This window comes from Podarcis pityusensis (assembly GCF_964106645.2).
Source record: "Podarcis pityusensis genome assembly, chromosome: 1".
In the NCBI taxonomy this organism is placed as follows: domain Eukaryota; kingdom Metazoa; phylum Chordata; class Lepidosauria; order Squamata; family Lacertidae; genus Podarcis; species Podarcis pityusensis.
Genome location: NC_138028.1, coordinates 60,586,541 through 60,608,500, shown reverse-complemented (window position 1 = coordinate 60,608,500; position 21,960 = coordinate 60,586,541). Strand labels below are relative to the sequence as shown.

The 21,960-nt window shown below is 45.7% G+C and overlaps 1 protein-coding gene across 1 annotated transcript in view; it reads right to left on the bottom strand.

The window, feature by feature from the left end:
- SLC6A5 (solute carrier family 6 member 5) overlaps positions 1-11,555 on the bottom strand; it is a 65,146-nt gene extending 53,591 nt beyond the window's left edge. The window contains exons 1-4 of the mRNA XM_080983295.1: positions 11,498-11,555; positions 9,511-10,008; positions 4,794-4,938; positions 918-1,049 (exon numbers count right to left, since the gene is read on the bottom strand). Of these exons, the coding sequence (XP_080839421.1) occupies positions 918-1,049; positions 4,794-4,938; positions 9,511-10,008; positions 11,498-11,500 (778 nt within the window). The 5' untranslated portion in view covers positions 11,501-11,555. The remainder of the gene's footprint in view (positions 1-917; positions 1,050-4,793; positions 4,939-9,510; positions 10,009-11,497) is intronic.
- Positions 11,556-21,960: the final 10,405 nt, after the last annotated feature.

The following is a 21,960-nucleotide window of genomic DNA, read 5'->3' as shown; positions in this document are numbered from 1 at the left end:
ATGTTCCAAAGTAATATCTAATTCTGCATCATGGGATTATAATGATAAGTCATCACTTAGTTCTTTGCCTTGCTGGATTGTATAATGCTTTGATTACTCAATAAAGTCTCTTTTTTTAATGCTTTTAAAATACACTGTTTTGTTGCAATTCCCTAAGAGTGTCAGAAGAGCCTGGTGACTCAAGCCAATGACCCATCTAGCTCAGAATCCTGTTTTCACAGGTGACAATCAGATGCATAAGATGCATACCTACAAGCAGGATCTGTACACCAGAGCACTCCATCCTGCATTTTCCAGCAACTGGTATTCAGGAAAAACATACTGCCTCTGACCATGGAAGCAGAGCAGAGCCATCAGGTAAGTAACCATTGATAGCCTAATACCCTCCACCAATTTGTCCAATTATCTTTCATAGCTTCCTCTCATTTCATGTTAGTACATTTGTCACCACCACACCAGCCAACATGAACCTTGAAACAGCTCTCCCCAGTGCTGCCTATACAAGGGAAGTGGGAAAGTACCATGCGGCATGGTATGTGCGAGATACTTAGCACTGAAGGGAAGTGCTATTTTCTTATGAGACGTACGTGACACCATAAAAGTGATGCAGCCGTGGAATGCTCTCCTCCTGCTGGGAAGTGCAGCATGGATCCACTAAAGCAGAAAAGTGCTGCATTACTACTACATCAGTCATTGCAAGGTCACCTCAAGGTCAAAGTCAGACTGCAGCGCATCAGCCACTGTTCTCATAGCAGTGCCACACAGAGGAGAACCCATGTCATCTCTCTTGCTTTGAACTGAAGGAAAACCATGATCTCCAAGTTAAAAAGACAGACACACACACACACACACACACACACACACACACCATGCACACAAAATGCCACAGGACAAGGCATTGTTTCTGCTCAGCTCACCTTGTAAGGCAGGGATGGCTTTCCAAACAGACACAGGTCCCTGACTAGCAAACTGCCCCAGAGAAACCTCCAGGAAGAAGATGGGGACCCCAGCCAGAGCCAACATTGTCAAATAGGGAATAAGAAATGCACCTAATGGAAGAAGAGAATACAGATCTCAGGGACAGCATGGGTGGGAAAGGGCACAGCCCTGACATTTTGTAGCTGTTCTATTTTGTGCATTGCAAAAGCACTTTACGACCCTTTCCCCAACCCAAAACCCCTGCAGAGCACTACCAAACTTTTTGAAACTAATGTATTTCCTGTTTAGAAACCCTTCACAGAGATGCTTTGTCGGCAGAAAGCAGGGCTCTCTCCCTTGGGAAAGCTTTGCATGTTGGTCAGATTGGCAGAAGGTATTTTCATGCCCCATAAAACCCACAGTTATAATTACCAGGGCATATTAAAACAAAATTAGGCTGATCCTAACAATCCTTATTTTGAAGGTAAAGAAAGCAGGCTAAAGAAAACACATTGGTGCCCACTCCTAATATCTACCCAGAAGCAGCCCCACTGAACTCTGCAAGGTTACTAAGACTGCATCCACGAGACTTCCAGTTCAAGGGGCAATCCTGTGTATACAGATGGTTGTAAATCCTATTAGATTTAGTGGAACTTAATTTCCTGGCAAATACGTGCCAGATCTCAGCCTGTGCAGGGCTGCTCCCCCTTCTAGCCACCTCGACAAAACCTGCCTTGTTCAGTTCAACCGCTCCTGACCCGCCTTCTCCTTGGGGCATATTATGGATTTGCTTCTGCACCGTGTCAAACAAGGCTGACTGTTCGGAGTGGAAATGGCTGCCAGACTTGCTGCAGGTGGTGCAGCTAATTCAATTACTACTCATAATTTCTCTCATCATCACCTACAACTGCGTCTCAGGGCTTCCTGGAGTGTGTCCTGGGGAGGGAAGTCAGCGTTGTTTTTAAGAGGGGCGGGTGAGGGGGGTGGGGATTGCGCTGGAAACAGCCGGCTCCTAATTTCAAATTTTAAAATAAATCACGTTGGGATGGCATTTATGCATTTGACAATGAAGTCTTCCAAGCAACTGTGTTCGTTACTTGTATAAAATATAGCCCGCAGCCGCTGCTGTTGACTCACATTAGGAGGGAAGCTCAGCAAACCTGGACTCCCCACGCTGAGACTGCTGTTCAGAATTCTATTGTGAAATCGAAATCAGGAGAGCTTTGCAATGATGCCAAAAAGACAAATTATTTGCACTGGACCAGGGACTGCGCCTGCGCAAACTTGAGACGCAGCTCCTTAATCTGCTTGTTCTGTTACCCATATTTGGGAGAGATCCTCAATGAACTCGGTAGAATATATTTCTGGGTATACTGGCTTTGGATTAGGTACAATAAGTGCGTCTATGTGGTTTCTTTCGATCCCACTGAATTGGGAGTAAATTTACTGAGATCCCAAAGCAAATGTGTTCAGGATTTCAGCCCCAACCCGAATTCAGCAACAGTTTGGCTAAATGGCATGTTGGGTAAATCACGTGTATGAAATAATAGTGATTGATTTATATATATATCGGGTATTGATAAAAAATACACCCTGGAAACCTTGAGGTTTAGAATAATCAGAGTGGAGTCCCCCACCACCACCGTTTGAAATTGAATCATAATAAACAACCACTTCTTGTAGATTTGGAGACAACCACATGTTTTTGTTTTATGTGAAGTTGAAAGTTTTCTCCAAAACCGTACAATCCTGTGATTTCACTCAAAACAGAAAAAGCTCAGCGGTTGGAGCATCTGCTTCGTATGCAGAGGTCCCACGTTCAAGCCTCGGCATCTCCAGGTGGGGCTGGGAGGAAACCCCGCCTGAACTCCTGGGTTGCTGCTGCCAGTCAGTGTAGACAATACTGAGTTAGATAGGCCAATGGTCTAGACTCAGAATGTGGCAGCTTCCTATCTTCCTAAGAAAGGTGACTTTTGTGGTGTTGGGTGTACTGACTACACCGAGACATACAAATGAGAAAAATATGTTAACATGCAGCGTTCAGCAGAAGGTGAGGAATTGCCGTTTAGGCTTAGTCCAATTAATCAGAGCGGGAAAAATATGTGCACTTTTTCGCTCATGAAATTCTAATATCTGTAAGGCTGGTCTTGTTCTCTCTGTATGTAATATACAGTTGGAAAGGAAATCGCCAAACTCCGATAGTAATTAAAGCAACGTCGAGATTAATGACAATAATGTACTATGAGAAAGCTGGATTGTTTTAAATGCACATTCTACTATTTTCGTTTGTGATTGTGAGAGGTATGTTACATCTCTTTCATTTCTGAAGGGGGGGGAATCATTTTGTTTTAGGCGTTGTCTAATTCTAATAAATAAAAATATTTTTATCTTTGTGGTTTCCCAGTTTGGATGTTGCCCCCCCCCCCTTTTACTGTAGTCACAACTGGTGGGAAAATATTTCCAAATTAGGGTTTGTTTGTTTTCCATAAAGCAAGAAGGTTCGGTGGACGGGACTGGTAACAATTCTCACGCAGTTTTTCAGGGCTTGATTGCCGTATCAACTAAATTTTATTTTATTTTTCAGAGAGGTCGGTAGAAAGCTTTACTGTCTCTTCACTTTCCAGACTCTAGTCCCTAATCCATTGCCTGTTTATTTTGAAGTTCCCAAAAGAAGGAATAAAAGCTGTTTGGGGAGGACAATTTGGAGGGAACAAATAGTCGGAAGGGAAAGGGCTAAGGCAGCAGACACTTCTCCGCCCCCTCCGCTCAAATTGGCAGCCCCCCCTTGATGCATTTCAGTTTAAAGGGGGCGTCGGGAGACCTTGCACCTCTAACGTGCAGTTTGGGCCCCAAAGGGTCCCATTAGTTCAAGAGGGCTGGTTTCTGAATGACTGCGTCGAATTGCAACCATGATCACCTGCATGCAGACTCTTTCCGAAGGATTTGCTGCGAAAATCTGCTCTCGCTTGCTTTGCTCTTTGAAATGATTGCCTCGCTCCCTTTACTTCGAAGTAGTCACCCCGAAACATTTGGAAGAATAAAAGGTTGGGAGATCTCCAACGCTTGTTTACTCAGAAGCAAGTCTCTCTGAGCTCAGCTGGGTGCACAGCTGGAAGATCGCAGCCGATCCTAAGCATGCATATTTGGAAGCAGATGCCATCGTTTCAAAAGAGATCCATCCAGGACTCATTCAGTCCTTTTATGTTTTGTTTATGTATACTGTACATTCTGTTAGGTTTCGCCAAGGTCAGTTTCAGCAGTGGCGGCGGCGGAGCTTCACTGCAGACCTTAAACCAAACGATTTGCTTTTAACTGATAACATAGAATCGCACACTTGTCGTCCGCATCGGGTGGAATAAAGACCTTACTTCGGGTTACTAATGCGGATTAGAATTTACTTCACCCGCAAACATGCCTTGAAGTCTATTTTGTTCATTTTTCACGCAGATTATAGGATAGGGGCGTGATATGGGGTGCTTAATGGGTACTTCTAACATAAGGTGAAGTAACCTTTCCTATGAACACCAAGATCAAGAGATAGTCACGCTTTTAAACCCAGGGGCATCGATTTCTCTGGCTGCTCCGGTTTTCTAGAACAGGGCTTGCGGGTTTCCGACGATGGACAGCTTCTGACCCCGCCCCTTGCCCCGCCCCTTTCCCCCTCGCCATCAGCAGCACCCACCCCTTTGCTTCTAAGGCACTGGCTGAAAGCCCGATCCAGAAACCAGAGGGAGTGGGGAAGCTCGAATTTAAGCTGACTGAGGAAGCAGTTTACGTTCAAGCTCAGCGCTCCGTTTAACCCGGCTGGTGGATCAAAGGCCCCAGCGTTACCCCTTTCTGAGCTGCAGGGTGTAAAAAGAGAGGAAAATCCATACCTCCCCCATTCTTAAAGGCCAGGTACGGGAACCTCCAGACATTGCCCAGCCCTACTGCATAACCCACCATGGAGAGGATGAAGTCCAGCTTGCTAGACCAGTTTCCCCGGGCTTTATTTTCGTCCCCTTCATCCTCCTCCTCCGGCTGGAGGGAGACAGAAACAAAAACACAATTATATCGACGCGATAGCACACAACGAGTTCACATGCGGAATGTCTGAGCTGCCATCCCTAAGCAAACTGTACCGCAGTAGTTGCAGTAGTAATTGGTTTGATAATTATATACATAATAATAGATTATTATTATTATTATTATTATTCATCAGTCCATACCATAAACATAAATTGCAGCGTTAACGTCTATTGGAGCAAGAAAATACAGAGGTCTTATGTTTAGGGGACCCTTGAGAGCTACAGCATTTAATCGTGGCGTGGGGAAAGAATGAACTGAAAATGTCCTCTAGGAAAGTTAGAGGTGATTCACTCACACAGGTACTTCGCTGAGAATCTTAGGACTCGCTGATCTGCAGCTGGCTCTGTCACAAAACAAGAGAAAGCCCCAGGCACTTTTAAGTCCCATTGGCAGAGTTATGTATGTGTTTAAATCTCTCCTTGTTGAAATCGATGAGAGCTTAACAGTGACTTCTGATCACGTCCTCCTCCGAGTTTGAGGTCATAAGAAGATCCCTGGCCAGCTTCCCTGCCTGCACCCCCCACGAGTGAATGTGGAAGGCAAACTCCAGTGGTATTTGGAGCAAACATGCCCTGGGCCTGGCGCGCATCATCACCCTTTTAATCGGGGCAGGAATGGGAAGAAGTTTAGAACAAAAGCGGAAAACCTGACAGTGCCTAAGGCGAGACCGAGATGCGCCGAGGGACCCACTTCAAGGCTTCATGTGGCTGAGTTAAGCAGTAAGCGATTGGGAGAGGCGAGCTGGCGCCGTAATGACTCGCGCCGGCTGTCTGCTGCGCACAGCGCTTTTGGGAGCATTTGCCCGGGGCGCGTGAACTGTCCCCCTGGTCGTTTGCCATCCCTCAACCCCCAGTTACCACACGGTCCATTCTCCCTCCAGTCACTGCTTAGGGAAAGAAGAGCAGCGAGGCGGGAATGGGGCTGTGTGTGTGTGTGAGAGAGAGAGAGAGAGAGGCGCTTGAACTTACTGAAGAGCTAAAGAAAGCGGGAAAAGAGGCCTCTGGCGAGGAGAAGCGCCGGTTTGGAGCTGGTCTGGGGCCACACAGCTTCAGTCATACACAGGGACGACGCGTCGGTGGAGGGGCTCGGCCGAGGGGAGGAGGCAAAGCATTTTTCGGGGGGAATGTCCTCCTGAAGACCACTTGAAGGCACTGGCGACGCTACCAGACCCAGCTCGGGGCTTGGTGAACCCGAACGGGAGCGCGAGGTGATGGAAGTTCAGCCTAACTAAACTCGCCACACGCGCACGCGCGCGCCGCTGAGGAGGGTCCCGAAGTCCTAAGAAAAGTCTGTCCTGAGGAGAAGGAGGAGGAGATTCAGGCTTCCTCAGCTTCGCTGGGCTACAGCAGCAACCGCGTCATGACGCACGACCTGCGCGCTGGCCTTTGGTTCGGCCCGCCAGGGCTGAGTGGCCGCCATTGTCTTCTTCCAGGCCTACGCCGCCCCAGGGCCTGGGATGTGCCCTGTCCGCAAGGCATAGTCCCTCTGTCACTGAAGGGCTGAAAGTTTCCCTTTCTGGACGAATAGGCAACTCCTCAGGGCCGAGGCGAGGGATCTTCGCCCCCGTTAAATATTGGGGGGTGGGGCTGCTTCCCTAAGTTGATGGGCATTTGCCATTCAAATACTGTGCGCGCACCGTGTCATATGATCGATTTTATGTGGGGCCGGGCCTACCTCCCCCCTCGCCAATATTTTGTTCAAATTGGTGTCCTTGAGCCCAGCGGTTAGTCGGGACTGCGGGGAGAAAGGATGAAGGTTCTCTTCCCCACGGACCCGATCCTGCTCCCCTCCCACGAACACAACACCCGCGCGCGGCTTGGCAGATACAGTGTGATCAAGCGGTGCGCCGATTGTCGAAATCAAATAGATCAGATGTAATAAAAGTTGCGGCCCTGAAATGTAAACGCCGCGACTGAGGGCGAATGATTCCTTGGCTTGAGCTTAACTGGAGCCGGTGTGGTGTGCTGTAGTGGTTAGAGCAGTGGTTCCCAACATTTTTTGGCCATGCCCCACCTAAGCATCTCTAAAATCTTGATTGCCCCCCCCCCCATATAATTCTTATTATTCAAAAAGTGAACTCCTATTCACGTGGAGAAAGCCATTAACTTGGTCTAAACATTCTCGTTGCCCCCCTTAAAAATCAAATTGCCCCCCTGTGGAGCGTGTGCCCCATGTTGGGAACCACGTGGTTAGAGCGTCTGGCTTCGATCTGGGAGACTAGGCTTCCAATCCCTGACCTTGGGCCGAACATTATCTCTCCAAACTGACCTCACAGGGTTGCTGTGTGAGGATAAAATGGAGAGAGGAAGAAGCAAATACGCCAACTTGAGGTGCTTGGAGGAAAAGCGGAAGATAAATTTAATTTTAAAAGTGTACGAACTCAGTTCCTTTTTTCTTTAGATGGACACCAGTTTACATTGTAGGGAGGGCAAAGAGGACACTGTGTCAAACTGTAGATTATCCGGAAACGGATTAAAATACCCAGTTTCTCGTGGGTAGCAGGAATCAAATCGCAAGAATAAACAAAAAATGCACCGCGGGGACTGAATCTTCAGATTTGCTCGCTACTTGGGCAACGTGGTCCACCACATGCAGCTGAGCCCACAAATGAACCATCTCGATCTAACTAAGCGGAATTTCTGAAACGTAACCCAATGTAGTTCCTCTGAGTACTGACACTTGGATCGTTTTAAATCGTAGTGATGAAACTTAATTGTGCTAAGTGGGCGGATATATCTGTCCTTCACTCGAGAGCATGTGATAACAGCATTTTGAAAAGTGAACACATTTGCGTTTGATAGCTTCTCACGCGAAACTTCAGTCGTAACCTTCACTGGTTATAACGTACAGTCAAATCCGGTTTTGCAAACCACAATAATGTACATGGCCTTAACTGCACATCTTAAGCCCACGGGGAGCCAACCACATAATCTGATGTCTTTGCACTTGTACTGCTCACGAGGGAGCAGTAGGATGCTGTCCTCACGACCAGAAAAGCAGTTAAACGGACACCTTAACCGAGACTGTAGATGCGCTGCTGCGGATTGTGTGAATGCGGACGGGAGGGCGCAGCATGCTCTACTCCGCACCAACCCCTTCAGAGCGGAGAAAGACAGCGCTGCCTCTAGCCGTGGACGCCTCTGTTTCTTAGCAGAGGCCACTGTCTTGCCAGGGTACCAGGTGCGCGCTTTCACCAGCCCGGCCCCATTTCTACATCACACCGCAGTGCCCGGGACTTGCTCACTGACCCCGAGTGACGATTGAACTGTCTGAGATGGAGTGATTGATCACAGAGCCCGGGCCCGGTGGGGCTTCGAGCAGAGGGCCTGCTACGGTTGGCTCTTTGCTTGGGTGGTTTTTTGTTGTTCGCTTTGATTGCCTTCCCCGTTTGCTCGACAGGCAAGAGCGCTCCCCAAGGGTCCCTTTTGGACAGCGGCGCTGGGGACGCCCAGAGCCGGAAAGGAAGAGTGAACTTTGGCAAACTGGAGTCGCAGCTACAAATGCTCCTCTGAGGGGGAGGGGGACTCTTCTCGCGCACGTGCCAGAGAAAGAGAAAGAGATCGGGTTAATTAGGTTAATCAGCTATGAATAGCGCTCAGACAAAGCGGTGCAAGGTAATGAGTATTTTTCGATTGGAGGTGGCAGGTCCCGCCGCAGCAAACGACAAGAGGCCAATGGGACTTAATCCTTTTTTGTTATGGTTTCTCTCTGCCAAGCTAGCTAGAGAGACATAATCACAGAAGTAGGTGGAAATATACATACGCCCGTGTGTTTTACAATTGTCATTGCCCACCAAAACCTTAAGAATGGGTCGGCTAAGAAATTAATAAATACTCATATTTGTTTGCTTTTGCGTGTCAGTTTCCCTCCCAGACTCAGGCCAATACTGAATGACTTTTTGCGCAGTTGATTGGAAGGAAATATATGTGCGTTGAACAGGGTGGTTACGCAGAGTCAGTCTCAGGATGTTTACTCGGAATTAAGTCCAGCCTGTTCAATAGACTTACTCCCAGGTAAGCAACAGGGAAACATTTTAGCTAATTTCTATTTCGCCTTATAGATCGATTTCCCTTTTCGCGCTCCAGTGTCCAATAATGGCCACATTTTATGATCTGTTGGAGGAGATCCACTTGCCTTCTCCTAATTGGTGTCTGAGCCCCAGGAAGGAGAGAGAAGAGTTATTTCGAGTCTGTGTGCTTAAAAGAGAAGAATAACTAGTTCATCATTGTCATCATTTCCAGACCCTCGTTTTCCTTCTTTCTACTGCACGCAGGAGGAGGACTACTTTCAAGATCGCTCACTGCCAAGCCTAAATCTGATTTAGTATACCCGAAGTTTCTATTAGGGATGCATTTTGCGTGGGAAGTGGCATTGGTGGACATCCGCCTATGTTCAAACCACTTGTGTTAGATCCGAAAAGGCATGGGGTGGGGAAGAGAGAGAGAGGAGAGAGAAAGAGAGAAAGAAAGAGAGAAAGAGAGAAAGAGAAGGCAGTAACAGGGGGAAACGACTTACCTCAGTGACCGCACGGCCAGGGAGAACAGACGTGATCCCATCTGTGCCCAAGACCACGGTGCTCTGGCTCATGTTCACCCAAGCGCCCTTGGCATTGTTTTGCTCCAGTGTGCTCTTACCAATACTTTGATTAGCTTCCCCGTCTGTGCTTTGCAACGGGGGGATTTTGCAAGGGGCAATGTGGGCCTGGAGGGTGTTCCCTGCGCTGGGGGCGTTCTTGAGAGGGAAAGGGTCTATAGAGTCTTGCACGGGGGCGAGTTTGCAGATGCCAACTTTGGTCCTCTCGGAATCATTTGCCTTGGCTTCGTCGGGTGGCAAAGTTTTGTTGTCGCTGGAGAGAGCGGTGGCGACTTTGGCCAGCTGGGACGGGACTTGGGACGGCAGGTTCTGCGGGTGCTCCGCCTCGGGGCTGTTCCTTATCATGCTGGCGCTTTCCAGTGGCCCAGAGGCGGCTGACTCGGGGCTGTTCACCAGCTGTTTGCTCATCTCCTTTTGACTGGCGTAATCCTGAAAGAGCAGAGGCACATTGAAAAGAGTGAAGCAAAAGCGGACCTGCCACAGGACAAGGGGCCCGTCCCTGACATAAAGTGTTTGTATTGTGGTTGCACTGCTAAAGATAATCGCGAAGGCGTCGCAGCAGATTCGGTTTAGGCAGCCCTCCCCTCGCTAATCTTCATACTGTAAGCTAGAACTGCATCGGCGCCCTCAGATTCCAGTATTAGATAGATGCAATATCGCTTCCAGCTCTCTGCTTGCAAACCTCCTTGATTTTCTCATCACGACTGTCGGATGCTCTTTTCTCCTAGCACCATTGTAGAAAGATTCTTTAATTTTACGCCCCATTTCCTTTCTGTCATTCAGCAATGCACACTAGCTTTGGATTGGGGGGGAGGTCGGCATTCTGCCTTCGATGCAGCTAGCGAGACATAGCGAAACTCAATAATATTGGTTCCTATATTCCCTCAGTAATGATTTTTCTCAATAATTTAGTCTAATGGTGGAAAAAAGAAAAGGTCTGCAAGAAGCGTTAAAGGCACATTATCTATTACAACAAATGCTAAACTGTATTTTCTGAAATTCCAACCCTCAGCATATTACTCAGAAGTAAATGGGATTTATTTCTCATTCAGCACAGGAAAATCCAGAGGTTTATTTTTTAGGCCTCAATTCATACTATACTATACTATACTATACTATACTATACTATACTTGGGAGTAAGTCTCAGTTAACACAAAATGGCTGAGTAGGCATGTATAGTATTAAATTGCTAATATTTAAGACGTCTGTACTGTACCAGTATTAAATATTGGCCACATTCTTCCAGCCTGTGTTTTAACTTTTTACATCTCTTTTTACATCTCTTAATCCTTTTGAAGGTGTGTGTTATAATAAACAACGGTGCTAACTAAAATCACACAACTTTAGAAAGTCATATTTTGCTGCCCTTAAGAGAATAACCCTTTACGACGCTGAAAAGCAAACACGTAGGCAGTTTCTTGTCTGCATTTGGATTTCAGGGTCAAGAACCCTCAAAACGCGCATAATTAATAACTGTAGCTTCAGAACTTCAGTAAAGAGAGCAAATTTTACTCTTGCACTGAAATACACCCACATTTTTGCATGTCCTCCCTACTTTTCCTTCCCACTGCCGCTTTAGTATATAGAGGAATGCGGAACGCTCTCTACACAGGAATGTGGACGTTCAGGACCCTGGACAGTGCCAACGCCTCCACTCGTCCCCTCCCCACTGCAGTCGACACTTTCCCAAGTCTAACAGTGCGCTGCTTATGTATGTTCCACTCAGAAGCATCTTCCACTTTGTACAGTGGATACACTTTCAAGTTAGTGTATTCAGGGCTGCAGGCTGAACCACATCCCCAAACTTAATTTGCAGCCACTTTTCATTTTAAGAGTAAAATACAATTCCCCCCCAGCCTAAACATTCCCAAAAGAAACAGAAAAGAGAGGGGGGAAACCCAGAGCACCATCACTTACCATGTCTAAAGTAGCATCAGATAGAACCCGCAGAGGTAAAAACAGCAGCACAGGCAAAATGGGTAGACTGGGTTTTGCTCCGACAAGACCAAAGCTTTCTATACCTCCGTGGGAAAGACTGGGTTTGCGTCAGTGCATAGCAAGGTGCCCTTCGTATGACATTTTCTTGATAATACGAGCTTGATAAATCATTACCCTTGGATTCGGATTTTAAAGGGACAACAAGAAGCCTGCGCGCCGGCTCGCTGTCACTCAGGCAGCGGTTGAGATTACGTGTTCGGTGTGACTCATTGGGGAGGGGGGATATGCTGAATAAGCCAAGCCCAACGAAAGCAGAACTTTCTTGCTGGTAATTAGAAAAAGAACATGTGAGGAACACGTCCTATTGCACCCAAAGCACAAACGCGAGCCGCGAAAGACCTCCCCGCCTCCGCCTCCCTCCTGCGAGCACCGCTCTACGTCTCCTTACGCTTCAAGCCAGAACCTCTGCAATGGACACACCCCATTCCACCACGTCTTTGGACTTTTTTTTTAGACGCTTCAGCCCGTGAGCCTTCTTCTCTCTGCCTTTCAGCTGCAGGCTGGCCAGGGCAGCAGTTTTGATTTAATGTAACAGATCTTCAGGAAAGGGGAGGAATCTCCCCTCTCCCGACTTCTTTCCACAAAACGCAACGGGAGACATACCACAGACGAAATCAACCCAAGCAGCTCAGCAATGTGTTAATATCCATCGAGGTCATCTTTAGGGCAGTGGGGTGAAGAGAAAAAGACATGCCGAGCATATTTGATGCGTTTAAAAAATGCTTGAGGTTGAGCAGGTAAGGAGGAACTGTTGGATCCAATCTTCGTGCGCAAAGTTGAAGCGCCCTTTGGACAACTCTGCGCATCCTAGAGAATTCCCGAGATTCTCTAAGCAGCTCTGGCTCATTGTTTCCCATGTAGCTTCGATGTGTAAGAAAAAGCTTTAGTTACAGAACAGCAGCCGTAAAAGGAACACGATTATAATTTTTGCACGCTTCCCAAACTGGACAGTACAGGGTACATGCTGCGATCCTAACCAGTCACTCTTATGAGGAAACAATTTCCCTTAAAATCAATGCAGCATTATTTTAAGCAAACGCATTTAGGATCAGCGTGAATTTTGAACGTATATGTACGTATGTATAGTGGCCTTGTGCACATTGTGGAAAAGAATATTTCACCCGCCTTTTATGTATCTCTGTGTATAAAATTATGAAATGCACACTTGCAGTTTAAGAATACAAGCAATGTCCTGCTTCGTTCGATGCCCTTCAGATGTCTAGCACGGATTAGAACTGAAGACATTAGCAAACTATTAACCCACATTATCTCAGAGCTGCAGCATCAGGTATGCTACTAAAAAGTTGGGCCGGCAGCTCTCTTGGCCTTTTAGGAGTCAGGCACGCTTTAGGAGTTGAGGCACACTTGAGACTCACCCGCACTGAACAGTAGGACTTATTTCCGAAGACATTGCTGTGTGCTTAAAATAAAATAAAAATCGTGAATCAAAATATACGATTTAAAAAAAAAATGAAGAAAGATGTGGCCCGCCAACGCATATACACCAGTGGTGGTGGGAGTATTTATCAGAACATAAATAAAATAATTTGTATCTTGCTTTGAAATGTTTTCCTTACTGCGTTTCTTACAGCACAGTCTTGTACTTACTCAGAAGTGCGTTCAGTGGGGCTTACTTCTAGGTAAGAGTGTATAGGACTTCAGCTTTCAGCAGGAGTAAGTCCCATTGAATCCAATGTTATTTGCCTCTGAGTAGACATGACAGAGTCACGCTGTTGATAGCTTAACTATCCTATTGAAATCAACGCCATTTAAAAGCACCAAGCTGTAGCTGAATCGTACCCAAGGTTTCAATTCAATTGCAGATACAGCTGTGGGTTACAGAACAGAGTTTTTTTTTACTCTTGGTGTCACCCAGACACCCCCCCCAAAAAAATTAGAGTAATCCCTTTAAAATATATGAACTAAATTAAAAGAGACAAACCATCCATCTTAAAGGACTAGTGTTGTTTGTCACAGTTTCACTGTCCGAAGCAGGAGACTTCAATAAATAAGGTAGGGTTCGAACTACAGGAATCTGCTCATAAATTTCTGGCCATTTTAGCGCACTGTTAATTTATTAAATTTGAAAGTGGAACAATAAAGTAGTAACAACAACCGGACATCTTTGTCTCCAGTGAAAAACACACTAGCAGAATTTTGTTAGCCTCGTCGATGAATTGGAAGTGGAAATTCACATAATTGCAAAAGGGTGATTAACTAAGTGAACTAGGAAGAGAGTTACAGGGTGCTTTCCAAGCTCCTAACATTTAATTTTTCAGAGCTTCCTCCCGCCCCTCTCTCACACACTTTTACCGAAGTCAAACAAGTCCATTAACGTCATTAGAAGTTGGCTGAAGAATAATACAGAGCTAGTTTTCCTATGCAAGAAGATCTCGGTAGTGGTTAAATTACACCCCCGAGCCTCCCCTCTCTCAGTATTCTCAAAACTAATCTTCGCAGCTCCCAAACTCACCCAACTACAGTGCGCTGGTTCCACAAGAGAACCAAAGCAAGGAATGGTTGTAGCGCTTAAAGAAATGTAGATGGAAATAGATTCATTTTGTCTCCAGTGTAATCTAATTAGCTTTCATTTGTGCGGAGATATCCAGTGTATTATTCATCAGATTATTTTCTACACGAGGAAGAGTTAACGGGGAGTATCCCAAGCCCCTTTCTCACCACTCTCTAAGGTGGTCCAATGCGCGTCTATTTGCGTCATATTTAATAAAGCGGACATCAGGCGCCAACAATTTCGTACTCATTGATCTTCTTGATTTGAAGGGATGTTATAAATAGCTAAACCTGGTAAGCGCTCCCTCCCCTTCTTTAACTCTCCACAACCTTTGCCCGTTGCTCATCAGCTTCCCCCTCCCTCTTTATTTAAACCTTTCTTCCTTTTGAGGGCAAGAAGGGCGGGCAACTGCGTTGCCGAGGGGGGCCTGGAACTCGCGTCATCCCAGCCCGCTGCAGAGAGGAGTTTCAGAGCAAAGACCGCGGCAAGAAGGACTCTCAGCGCTTGGTCTGTGCTCAAAGCGCCTCCTGCGTCCAGGGAGCCCTTTGTTTCCGCGTTGCTGCAGAGCGAAGAGGGCTGCCTATCTGGGATTTGCCTCTTTCCAGTCAAGTTCACGAGCGGGACTGTCCGCAACGGGAGTTAGAGGAGGAGGAGGAGCAGCAGCAGAGATTTAGGGACTGGCGCATCAGTGACTCAGAATCCTGCGGATTTAAACCGAAGCACTTGAAGTTTGAAGCGCACGGCGTAAATTCCTGCAAACAAAAGCGAGCCAAAGTCGTGCTGTTTTGCTACCACCGAAGGAGGCGTCTAGGTCTGCACGAGCCCATCCGATACACAGGGGAGCAGCAAAACCAGGACTGGAGCCTTTCCCCTTACACCCCTCGCCACAGCCGCAGTTGCGCCTCGAAGAGGAGAGAGCAATCTGTGCATGCTCTTTGGTGCAGTGGAGGCGGGTAGAAGTGGGAGAAGGGGAGACGGCGGCTAGAGGGCCAATTTCTAGTAAACTCTGCGTCCCAGCTACAAAGTGTCAATTTCCACCTTTTTTTTATTAAATATTTTTTTTTATTTACAAAAGTGTGTGCAATGTCTCTCTCGTATTTTTTTTCCATGTAACATTGTTACAAACCAGTTTCATTTGTTGAGACATTAGGAAGAAAAGGGGGAAAGAGGTGGAGGGGGGCTATTTTTTTTTTTACCCTCGTGGGATGGACGGTTTTCTTTTTTTATTGCAGGGCTAGATAGATCTCCGTGCCAGCTTGAAAGGGTCCTGGCCTGGAAATGAGTGGGAAGCGGGTGGACTACCTCTCCATATAGTCTACGTCGCTTAAAAAAAATCCCTCCACACACTTATGGCAGATCTGCACCAACACTGCTGGCATTTCTTTCCTCTTTGTTAACAGGGAGCAAGAAGGAGCATGGGAAGTTGGCCAACGAAGCAGCAGTGGCTTTGTGCTGTGAAGGCAACCCTGTACAGACTGCTTATAGAAATTCTGGCTGAAAGTTGGCCACCATGGGAAGCAGCTTGCTGGAAGAGATGGGCGCTTCTTCTGTTTTGATGACATGAAGAGGGTCAGATCCTCCTTAGAAGAAAAGAGGCAGCAAATAATAATAATAATAAAAATAAAAATCAATCCCTGCCTTCAATGTCTATTTGGCTGATGTTCAATGTTTTCATTTTTTTGTGCCTTTAGAATTCCCAGAATTTGGGCCCAGAATTGGAACCTTGATGCTGCCGCCTTCCTGAAACTGGGTGAATCTGATAAGATACCTGGATGGGAAACCACACTGGGAGGCCTATTTAAGAGAACATATTTGAAATAAGAGTAAGAATTTGACCTGGAGACTTGAAATGCATGGAACTCAGACATCACACTTCCTAAAGTTAAATATACAATTCTTTTCCAGCATTCAGGAAGACCCTTTTCCATATACCCTTGTTAGAAAGCACTCCTTCCTTTGACTCTACCTTTTGTTTTTATGTTAAAATTCCAGATATCTGCAATTAATTAAGGGGGGAGGGAGTGAAGGATGCCAGAGAACGGACTGAGGGTTTCAGTAGTCGCAAGGTTGTGAGGATTAAATGAGGGCGGGGAGAACCATCTGCAGTATACCATCTTAAACTCATTGAATAATAAAAAAAAGGGATATAAATGCAATAAGTGTTAAATATTGTCTGGATGCTAGGGCTACCCACAGATATACAGCAGTTCTACCTATTGCAAAACAGTGGAAGGATGAATCTGGATTGCAAGCTTGTCAGAGGCCATATCTACCCAGGCCTCTCTACCACTGAATCACCAGATTTCCCATAATGGTACATCTGTTAGTTGATGCTAGTTATATTTGTTTGTTTCCTTTGCCCTCCCTGGAAACAATCATGTGAGTGCCCATGTGCCAGCCCCCCCTCCATCAGAAACATGTTTCCTGGCAAAATCAGTTGCAGACTAAAGGCTCCTTCTTTCTATGGGATGTAATCCACAGGGAGCAGTCAAACACAACATTCCTTGTTTTCCTAGAGTGGACATGCAAGGGAATGTTTGGTCCAGCCAGTCAAAACTTCCTGTTCCTCCTGGCCTGCAGCATCCTTCCTTGCATGTGACTAGTGGGTGGGTGTGACCTTTCCAGACCCGGTAAAAGGCCAAGGCATGCTGCGACTCTCTCTCTTTTCCATCATTTTTCTGTCCTGCGAACTTCCTGGAATGAACTGCTGGCTGCCAGCCAAGCAGTCGCCCAGGTCATCTCCCTTATGGGATAAACCTGTCAGTATAAATTTGTATCTTTAAGCCTAAAGCCTGCCTACAGGGATCACACTGTGCTCTGCTTGATCATGAGTAAACTTTCTTTTTATTGCTTATGAATAAGACGGTGTTGTCTTTATTCTTTTAGGAGGGATTTTTAAAGGGGATCTTACCAGGAACATACAATTCAATCTGAGGCAGATTAAATTGCATAATAGTAAGAGGTTCTAACGAGCCTGCAACCAGCTTTCTGCTGTATGTGAGAAGGGGAATGTAAACTCTGCTAAGTAAAGGAACTTTCTATTGCAAGTTAGGAAGGATATTAATAAACAATATATCCTCTCCTGACACCCTGAACATCTCCACGCCTTTTTTCTCTTGAATTGAAAGACAGTAACAATTGCAACCTCAACAGTAAGAATAAGATCACAAACATGCACATCCCATCCAGTTGTAGAAGAAAAGACCCATGACTACCATGTAAGCTAACACCATTTTTTTCTTCTAGTAAGTAGAAAGAATAAACAATACAACATTGACCAAGGGCATAAATTCCCAGCTATACCAAGGTGTCTGTCCAAAAGGAACACTGAGCTGGCTGGCAGGCTGGCTGGATCTGGATTCCCTAGGGTTAGAATTAATGTAGGCACATCCAGCCTTCAGAATAAGTGTCCCACTCAATTTCACCCCCAGACAGTTTGCATTGCTGTGTTAATTTGTCAGCCAATGCTAGCTGCCATATCTGCCACACCGCCTCCCTTTATCAAACTGCCTGTCACTTCCCCCAAAGTGTGCAACTTCCATGAGAGCTGCAACAAGGAGGTGAGTTGTCAAAGTTTCAAACCAAATGGCCTTATTCCTCCCACGAAACAAAGATTTAAAAGGCTAGCGCTGGACCCATGTTACCATGTTGGCCTCTTGGCACAGCATACTTGAGCATGTAGCATACACAACCCACCAGAAATCCTGAGACCTGCGACATTTCCATCAAAAATGAGAAGTTCCATCTTTGAAGCAGCCCATGTGGTGCACTCAGTCACTGATGTTCCTCAAACTGGTTGCACAGAAATCTGCTGTGTTTTCCTAAGTGTGTGGTACATAGAAAGCTGCCTGATCAAAAGGCGTTTAAAACAGGGTGCCATGGTCTATTTTATTCTACAGAGATTATGTAAGAAGTAAAATTAGGAAACAGGCACCCATGCTATCATGCACTGTTTTGATGAATTAATGGCAAAATGCCCTTTTAAGAAACAGCTATTTGTATTTGACAAACTTTGTGTCGATTTGCATGACTTCGTGTCACAGTGTAAATTTACATGCTTGACATATAAGCTGAGTAGATCTCTGAAGGATTTGCATGCTCTCTGTGGTATTGAGGTTGCTGGACCTGCAGTGAGTTCAGAATATTTCCAGCTCATGGCACAGGTGAATAGTTACTGAAGTAAATCTGCCCCAAATCTGGTTAAACATTCAGAATATATGTTATAAACTTATCCTGGTTGAAAAATCACTCCTTCTATAAGACAGTCCTGATAATGGTATCATGAAAGGGGCAGGGCTAGGGAACCAGAATGAGAACAGAGTAATCAGCACCCTTTCCATACTATGATTCCTAGGGTTCCTTTGGGGAAGCCATGACAATTAAGTGATCTAAAGCCAATATACATTTATAGTGTGAATAAAGCTTAAATGTGTGTTGTGTTCAAGAAGCAGCAAATAACACCACCATTTTACCCTTGGGTAGAATGCTGCACAGACAAACTCAATCTGCCCTCAAGCCTCAACTTGCCAGATTGGCCATATGGATTTACTCTCTGTAGTATATGGATCAAGCTTTCATTCTATAAGGAATTTCTGTATCTCTGCACACTGAGCCCCACCAGTCAGAAGGCTAGTGCTATTGGCTGTGATTGGGATGGGGAGGGGATGAATGGATGCAGGAACAAGTCCTGTCAAAGCTGATAGCGCTGACCATCTGTCTGGCATGGCGCACATGGCCCCAATCCAGCATTGGGCGCTGGACACACATCATCTCACATATTGGCTTCAGGGATCCAGTTGTGAGAGCTGTATGCACAGTAATCCTTTGCATACATGGTTTCCAACCCACTGTACATGTAAGTGTGAATGTGAGTGTTAGAGAAGATGAGGGCATCTCTCTCTCACCCCTCTCTTCATATGTGCTTTTTTCTGCCTCTGTAGCGCAGCCTGCAGTCTCTTTAAAAAAGGAAACACGTCCCCCTGGAGTGATTCCCTGCTCTCAGGCCTCCTGTTTGCAGTGGATAATCATTTCCCTACGCTGAAGCAGAACTGATTGTAAATCTGCATCTATCACCACAGCAGCCATTCGGATTGAATTAACAAGTCACTACAGCCTTAATTACTTTGTCAAAGATGAAAAATAGTAATTGATCTTGTCCTGGATCAGCTCGCATCTCCCCCTCCTCTCCCATCGGTACCCTGGCCCCCGCTCCAAGTCCTTGCAGATAAGCAAAAAAATAAATAAATGCAGGGGGAAAGAATCCTAATCGTATGAATGTTGGAGTTACGGAAAGGAAAGCTCAGGTTTCAAAATGCAAAACTGCAGGGGGAGGCCTAATAGTTCAGGAGTGGAGGTAAACAGGGAGAATCATTGATCAATAGCCTTGAGATACTGGGAGGGTGAAAAGTAACCCTATAACTCACACACTCACAAACTTCACTTTATCTCAAGGGTGGGGAACTGACCCTCCTGATGTCATTCCCAGTCAATTCCAACTCCTGTCAGCCCCAGGGCCCATGGTCAAGAGCTGATGTAGTCAAGTCACCCTGGAGGACCACACATTCTCCTCCCCCTCCCTGCTTTAGCATATGGCTTGGATCACTGTTTTGGCGCTGTACGGCAACACACCTGCTCTGTGATGTTGGCATGCTGTAATCTGGACTGAATGGCATTTGGGAGTGAATAGTAGAAAATGGGATTCTAAAACTAGCTGGTGTTTTGATTCCTTCAAGTTTTATGATGATATGAGAGAACTGCTGAAAAGGCAGAAGCAAAATCAATTAGGGCATTAACCAACCAGAATTAAACATGCTTAAATGCTAATAAGATCAAGGATTGTACATGCTTAGCTGTCTCCAACTGAAATTAAAAGGACATATAAAAATGTACACTGATAATAACACATATGTATAAAAAGTGATGTGCGTAAGCTTCAACAGATTTTTAAAATGTATACTACCCTGTGATCCTCAGATGAAGGGAAGTACAGTGGTACCTTGGGTTATGAACTTAATTTGTTCTGGAGGTCCATTCTTAACTTGAAACCGCTCTTAACTTGAGGCGTGCTTTCGCTAATGGGCCTTCCACTGCTGGCAGGCTGCCGGCGCACAATTTCCGTTCTCATCCTGGGGCAAGTTCACAACCCAAGGTACTACTTCCGGGTTAGCGGAGTTTGTAACACAGTGTTTGTAACCCGAAGCACCACTGTATAGACATTTTAATAATGATGATGATGATGATGATGTACTAAATCAAATAACCCAGAAATGATTTAATGGATTGACTGCATCAATTGTGTGTGTGCATTTAGAATGGCAAGTCAAACATGCATAAGGGCATTTTAAATATTTGTATAGCCCAAACTTAAATGCCCTTTGTAGATGCAGCTGAAGCAGCATCCTAACTATCACAATGCTGAGATCTACAAATCTGATGTTCAAAAACTAGTGCAGATTGATCAGCCTCAATTACTTAGTGAAAACCATGTGCCTCACTGCTTGTTTCAGGTCCCACCATCTGACTCACTTTGTCAGTATTTAGCATACTACACATGATCACCATAAGGGGCTTTTGATAGTGACCCATTAGGCAGGATTTCTGAAACATTGGGCAGTAACAGCTAAGTTCTCCTGGAAATGTTTTCTTCTCTCTTGAAAAGCAGCTTTTCTTTGCTTCCAGAAATATCTGATATTAGGTTAAAAAAACACATTATTTGTTAGTTTATTTTCTACAGTTCTTTCTCTTCTTTCTCTCACTCTCTTCTTAGTGCTCTCATTTTCTTCATTCCTGAGCATTCTCAAAGGGCAGACTACAGTGAGAACAAGAGCGAGAGTGCAAGTGCAGAGATGGGGAACCTGTGGGCCTTCAGATGCTGCCCTTGGCCATTGACTATTGTGGGATGTATCATCACTGAAGCAGTCAAGTACAACATCTTCCTGTTGCCTAGAGTGGACACACAGGGGGATGTGGCCCCAGACAGGGAGGACTTCCTGTCATATCTATTCTGGTGCCTCCTCCCCCTGTGTGTGACCAAGTAGATGGGCGTGGCCCTAGCTGACCATGTAAAAGGGCTAGCCACGCAGCCATCTTCCCTTTTTCCATTTTCTCATTTCTGACTTCTCTCTTGGGCCTCCTCTTCTGGCTCTTAGCCAGCACATGGCTCATCCTTACAGAGGATGGAAGCCGCAAGGTAGAAAGTTGGAGGTGAAGTTCAGACTTCTTTTCTCTACAAATGTAACTGTAACCACAAGTTGAAGTCTGCCTTCAGATTACTGCTGTGAACTGAATGTAAGTAAACTTTACTATTACTTTTAAAGAAGACTGTCGTTTTATTATTATTTTAACAGGGAAATAAAGGGGAAATTTACCAGGAACAATCCAGATTGGAAAAGCCAGACTGGATTGCTTAATTTAAAGGATTCTAACAAATCATCAACTTGCTTCCAGCAATCTGCAAGGGAATGTGCTCTGCTGCTTGCTCACTAGCGTGAGTGAGGAGGAATAATATTGGATCAAAAAATCCTCTCCTGCCTTCCTCAACATTCCCACAACTATGCTCACTAAGATTGATGGAAGTTGAAGTCCAATGACAGATTGCCACCCACACCTATTCTAAAGAATCAAACTTTTCAGCACAAGCAAGAGAATGAACTGCAGCTCTTAGCACACCAGGGTCTTGCATGGTTCTGCTGTGAATGGAGCCAGAACAGCTAGAAAAGCCCACAAACAGTGCCTGCTACCATGTAACTTCATTTTCAAGTAAGACAGGTTGCTAGCTAGTTGAATCACTTTGCCCTGCATGCCACACTGACCGCATAGCTTCAGCTGCAGCATAATTTCCCCCCGAAAATACGAAGTGCGTGGTTTTCCT